At 34.6% G+C, this 6491-nt stretch overlaps 1 protein-coding gene across 2 annotated transcripts in view; it reads right to left on the bottom strand.

Annotated features, from left to right (window-relative positions):
- The window catches only part of LOC109361962 (UPF0613 protein PB24D3.06c), a 6367-nt gene continuing 1587 nt past the window's right edge, over positions 1712 to 6491 (bottom strand). Inside the window, exons 3-10 of one of the 2 annotated variants that reach the window (XM_019607504.1) lie at positions 6318 to 6423; positions 5460 to 5552; positions 5277 to 5342; positions 4164 to 4309; positions 3089 to 3197; positions 2176 to 2240; positions 1878 to 2063; positions 1712 to 1843 (exon numbers count right to left, since the gene is read on the bottom strand). In XM_019607504.1, coding sequence (XP_019463049.1) covers positions 1916 to 2063; positions 2176 to 2240; positions 3089 to 3197; positions 4164 to 4309; positions 5277 to 5342; positions 5460 to 5552; positions 6318 to 6423 — 733 coding nt within the window. In that variant the 3' untranslated portion in view covers positions 1712 to 1843; positions 1878 to 1915. Of the gene's footprint in view, positions 2064 to 2175; positions 2241 to 3088; positions 3198 to 4163; positions 4310 to 5276; positions 5343 to 5459; positions 5553 to 6317; positions 6424 to 6491 lie in introns of both variants that reach the window. The other variant, XM_019607503.1, reaches the window with a different exon arrangement.

Genomic DNA, 6491 nt, shown 5'->3' with positions numbered 1-6491 from the left:
AATATATGTGCATATTAAATGGAAAAAAATGTGTACACACTAGCAGTGTTTGCATTTTATATAGAGGTTTTAAATAAATAGTTGAAGATAAAAAAATTGCTAATAAAATAGAAGATAAAAAATTAACAATTTTTTGATATTTGATGTGAAGTTGAATAAATCACATTATATTATATATTTTGTAGGCATTAAAAATCACATTACATCATAATTTATTTGAAAATTTCCCCCTTAAATTATGTCTACGATTGTCCATTTTGCCTAATAGAAATGTTTGCGGGTTTGACGGGCAAACGGGAGGGCGAAATTTGTATGTTAAGCTCGCAAAATATTGCAGGCTATGAGAGCTTTCCTACATGCAGTGCCCATTTTGTCATTTATAGTTTTATATATTGTCAGAATATCAGTGCATCATCCACAATTTATATTTATTTATCATTAACTATTTAAAAAGATCCAAATAAATGATAAATAATATTGTAAAATTTATACGAATAGGGCATAGATATTAGACTAAGTTGAATGTATGATAATAAAATCTGAACTAGATTACTATTCTAGCAGGTTTGTAATAAGAGTATGTTCAATCACAAATGTATGTTATATATATAGTTAAATAATGTAATTGGTTTAAATGTTTATGGAGACAGGGTGTAGCAATTGCAGAGCAGTGGTAGGAGGGGGCTCTCCCATTCCATTGCATTGCATTGCATATTGACACTAATGATAGATAAGAATACCAAATCACCAATAACATGCATCTGATGAGAAAACGATGGGTGGGCCACGTAGTAACCATTATTTTATGCATATTTTGGTACAAACAGCTGTCCAAACAAGTGCACCCACCTCTTTCACACCATTTATTACAATAATAATAATAATTATTATTATTATTAAGGTTATATTTGAGGTTTCTTATGTTTTCACTGTTGTTATCCTCCTCAACTTATGCTTTCATACAGCTCTGCCCTCATATCGAGACTATACTTCGCCACCAAATACAAGTCCTTTCTACTTCCTCCTCCTGCTATGCACTCAAACCTACTTTTAATCTTCTCCATCATTCTGCTTTGTTAAGCAATCAAAATAACAAAATTGTAAACACATTATGGGTCCTCCAAATTAGCTTTAGTTGATACGTAAGTGTCCAAATTTAAATTCCCAAATGTGCATTTAAACCCTTTCGGAAGTAACCTATTCAAAATTCTAAGAGGAGCAGAAAAACTGATAATTTTTCAGTTGCCTTGATAATTTTGTCTAAAGTATTTATAGTCTATAAAAGTGCGTTTTATTTATTAGAAAGTGTTTTGTCACAAACAAAAATAACAGCACCCTTAACCCGAATGACATGTTACTACAGAAAATTGGAGTTCACTTCACAATATGAAATGAAGGAACAAAGAGAAGCAAGCAGTGAAACGTACATGATAGCGATTATGATCTTCAACATGTAGGAGAAAAAAAGCAGAGATTAATGTCAAACTGTAAATTTGTCTTTGTTTCACGCATAAGAAAATATATGAAGCCCACGTTACTTATGCAGGAAAGCTAGCAATTAAACAATGAATTTAACTACATGTCTAACTAAAACTAGCAATTAAATAACGAGTTCAACTACATGCCTTCATCACACAATCTTAGCAAAATGCATACAGCAGTTCCTTTTCACGGAGTGAGGCAAAAGTAACTGAACTAGCTAAAATGTAGCAAAACAGATGCACTATTTTTATGAAAACAATATATATCAACATAAAATATACGGCTATAAATAATTACCCCAACAAATCCAACCCCCTAAAGAAAAAACCAGATATATTTGAGAAAAATGAAAGATTAACAAGATTGACAAAATGGAACCAAAACTACAATAACAACAAAGAGAAGACAAAGAGAATTGATAAAGACACCAACATTAATTCCATGGATCATCCCAGCCCTTGGGTCCCTCCCTTTTTAAGAAGTCAATAATAGCTTGGACAGCTTCTTCAATTCTGTTGGAGAGGGAGTGATTTCCATATTCAATCTCTACTTTCTCTGCACCTCCCATCGCTCTGCATAATCTGCATTTTTCAAAATTGTACCCCGTGGCTATAAAAACAGTAATTACATATCTCATTCCTTCCAACTTATTAACAACAAAAAAATGGCATCAGATATGATTAGAGATTGTACCTCTCAACCAGTGCTTTCTTATCCACATAATCTGGCACATACTCATCAGCCATTGAAAATATAACCTGCCAAAAACCAAGGCATATTAAGAAAGTGGGGGATCTTGCATAACTTTTTTGGTGTGGCCTAAGAAAAGGTTAAATATAAATTGTATTTAAAAAGGACAGCCCAGTGCACAAGGCTCCCAATTAGTGGAGTTTGGGATAGATGCATGTAACCTTACCCCGCAAAAAGTTAGTTCCAAGATTTGAACCGGTGACATTCAAAATGCACACACTCGGATGACTTCAAAATCATAAGTGACATTCAAAATCATTTTTTGCGGCTGCACTAAGCTCTGCCACTGTACAAGATGACTAACTTCATCCTTGCCATTTCCTTTTCCCTTTTTAACAATAATTAGGCGACTCACACATCTCTCTTTCTCCATAAAATAGAAAAAACATTTACCTTTATTTTAGTAGAACTTCCATTTTAAAGAAAAGGAGGCATCATTTCACTATTAACTATTAAGGTGACATCATTCACACTTCATTGCCTAGCACCATACATGCCAATTGAGTTACCATTGTTGAATTGATGGTAAAAAACTATCAAGGTTTCTTTTGAAGATACATAGGGAGTTGCTACTTGCTAGTATGACATAAACCTATAACCTTTACCAGTCTCCCAACCATCTGAGCCAAGCCCAGGCGGCATTTAGATTTCTATATATCCTCCCTTATGTCGTCAATTGACATATCAAAAAACCAGCATGATATAAACCTTCTGACCCTAAGACTAGCACACTGCAGCAAAATAACTTTAGTTGAGATATTACTTAGCCCAAAGGCTTTACAGTTTCAGCCTTTCAGGATCTTTATTGGGCAGACAAAAAGGAGAACAAAGAATTGTTACACAGACAAATGCTCACCTGGCAATGTGTGCTAGACATGTGCCCAAGTCTCATCTTCAATTGATCATCACTAAGGTCAGAACTGAACAAATCATCATCGCCATTATAAGAACAAAGGGAGTGATATCTGCAAAAGTAACTGCCTTTTTAGGAAGGGGGCAATAGCGTGAGAAAAGAAAGACCTCTTCTGCAGTAATATTTGCTGGAAATATTAGAAGCATTAAGAAAAAATATTAAAACAAAACGAAGCTTATTTCTTATTGATGCCCACTTTCCTTTAAGTATACAAACTCCTAACTGATGCTAAGCAACTACCTAAATATCAGGAATGGATGATCTGATAACAACTTGATCAAGTCCTTACTTTATTGCTTACAAAATTTATAAGAAACTAACAAAGCAAAATTCTAGAAAACAACTAAGTGATTAGATTCTAACAAGTGGGGCATATTCTCAACAATAACCAATGTCAGCAAAGAGCAAGCTGTAAATATTTCTCATGCCACTGTTGTGCATGTGGTATGTCACCACAGAAGAGGGAAGGAAAAGGAAGGAGGAAAAAAGGTAAAGAGTGAATAATGTCTATGAAACAGAAATTACATGATTGGGTTCAAGTTGTCTATCTGAGATTTGTTACAAAAAATTTCAAAGGCAACATATAACAACTTGAACCTTGCACAAGTTATTGTAGCACTGACTTATTCGAAAGACTGTCAGTGGCAGGTTGCCATCAATCAAATTTAGCAGCAGAAGAATCTCACTTTTAAGTGACAAACTTTTGCCTTTTACAATTGGCACACATACCGGAAAGAAGGATGCGTAAGATGACCAAATCATTCTTTGAAGGGATCATACTTATAAAAAACAGAGCCATTTAAAATGAGATTGCTTACAGTTTCACAGCCATTATCGACTGGTAATTGGAGAGAAAAGGAAGAATTTTAAAATTTAACCACATCCACCAATTTCCAAACAAAACTTGAACTATATACGTCTTTGGAATTGAAGCAGCAATTCCACAGGTAACCCTATCTAGAGATATCCAGGCTTGTCTCAGTATTTGCCTGCTCCTACAATATTTACGTACACTTACCTATAGGCAGTTATTGGGGAACAAGGATCTGTTTCCCTTGGCATTAACTCTGTACCTCGACCTTCACTTATCATGCTAGCAGCCAAGTCAATCATAGAAGCTGTCTCAGGGAGTGTAGCTCGATATTCCCTATCACTGACCGGAGCCTGAACAGTAGACAAAGTAAGCTTTTAGTGAGAATGGTTACAATAGGAAGATATTATATATGGCCATCAACCAGACAGAAAATTCACTAATATATAGTTAGATAGAGATTTGAAAATGCTATATGAATGCATGAACAAAGTAAAATGAACAACAATTAGCATTAGCAGTGTGAATTCTGTAATGCAACAGTATTCTAGCTGGTGGAATAAAGTTAGTAAGTTACATTTGTTAATTAATAATAATAAACAGTTAAACACCTAATTTGATAGAAATACTAAACCTTTTAGGACAGAAAGAAAAGTTACTCCAAGGGAAGGCAATGCAATTCTGGTAGATTGCAGGCTCTAAATACTATTACACCCATTTTAAAGTATCCTTATGTCTTGGATTAGCCCTATGGACTCGCACTCTTTCATTGGTTCAGAGGTTTCGGCTCTGGTAAAGATGGCAAAGTTCTGAGGCAGTTGCAGTCCTTTGGTGTATTTGGTCGGAAAGGAACAGCGGAATTTTCAATGATTCCTTTTCGCCTTTGGATTTTGTCGTGGACCGGGTTCGTATTTTTTCCTCGCTCTGGTGTAAAACCTACAGGCTTTTTAGCAGGGTTGTTATGGAAGATATGCAGAGAGAGATTGGAATTTTTTGTTGCATGTCCCTTTTGATTAGTTCCTAGGTTTTCTTTTTGTGTCTCGGAGGATTTCTTATTCTATTGTAATTTTTCCCTTCTCTTGCTAATACTATTTCTTTTCTTATAAAAAAAGTTAAGGATGGCAACTAAAACCAGGTGAGTTGGGTTGGTCTCAAGAAAAAAGCCAAAAACAACTTCAATTTTAAAAGGCTGTACATCTAATTAAATGACATAATCATAATGCATTAAGATAGGGCCACCATTTTACAGAGTACATTCAGATGTGAAAGAAACTTTTGAAATAAAGTAGTTTAGAGCTCATGCAATCAACGAAAGAGTACCTGAAAGATGGCAGCACGAACAGCTCGGGAGCAAGCAAAATTTGTGCGCATGTAATGCACAATATCCTAGATAATGTGTCCAAAAAGAAGATAAGCTTATTCCACTTGTTGAACAAATGTCAATAGCAAGAAGAGAAATGAAAGTAAAGTATGGTTCAGGATTTAAATGAAATAACTAATAACCTGGCAGCCAGTACTGTGCCCAAGTAATACCACACCCTCAGAATCTTCTTTGTTAATTAAATAATTAATCAGCTGATCCAGGTCCTTAGCATCCTTCACAACATGAATTCAACAAGTGATCACAAACTTAAGCATCAAGAAAATCAATCTCATCAATCAGATGGAAATACTAACACTGCACTTTTCACTTAAACCTGATAATGAAAATTAAATAAAGTAGAAATATTAAGAGAGTAAAACTAGAGAACAGAGGTCTTGAATGAAAGGAATATTAGGGGATAGATTCCGAACATATGTTGCTAGACATTGTGATCATTAATTTAATACTTGCCTGACACTCTAGATATATATGCCAGTTTAGGTAATGCTGAAGTAGCAAGTTTAACAGTAGAATAAGGTACTAATAAAAATTTGCTGAAAAGGTCAAACCTCTTGTCTTTTATGTTTTGCTTTACTGAAAAAAAAGAGTTCTCATCACAAGAAACTAAGGTAAGCTCCAAAACATACAATTTTTTTAATATTACACACTGCGACACTGTGCTTTCACAAAAACTATGTATACTATATCCACGGAAACGGTATTTCACAGCACACTTTGGAATTATCATAATTCCTTCACTGGAATGTTGAGTGGCATTATATGGGGCCTTACTATCAATATTTCCTTCACTGGAATGTTGAGTGGCATTATATGGTGCCTTACTATCAATATTTCCATTGTATAATGCAAAACCATAATTTTGATATCATTGTAACTCGTAAACACAACTAATAAGCAAAAAAATGTTAACTGGATTTTTTCATAATGCTTTATGCTTGACAGCAACATCAGCCAGGAATTGAAATTTAATTGCTTACTTGTTGCAAACTAGAGGTGCCATATCCACTATAAGAAGATGACATAAGAAATTGAACTAGTGACCAATTCTCAAGGTCCAGAGCAATTGCCAGAGGTTCCAAGTATCTGCAGGAAGATGAGGAAAATGCATATCAAATGGATCTTAGGTTCACATCAAGAGGCAGAGCATAAAC

Source organism: Lupinus angustifolius, chromosome LG12 (genome assembly GCF_001865875.1).
Source record: "Lupinus angustifolius cultivar Tanjil chromosome LG12, LupAngTanjil_v1.0, whole genome shotgun sequence".
Classification (NCBI taxonomy): domain Eukaryota; kingdom Viridiplantae; phylum Streptophyta; class Magnoliopsida; order Fabales; family Fabaceae; genus Lupinus; species Lupinus angustifolius.
The sequence above is the reverse complement of the archived record's forward strand: the minus strand, read 5'-3'. Positions and strand labels throughout refer to the sequence as shown.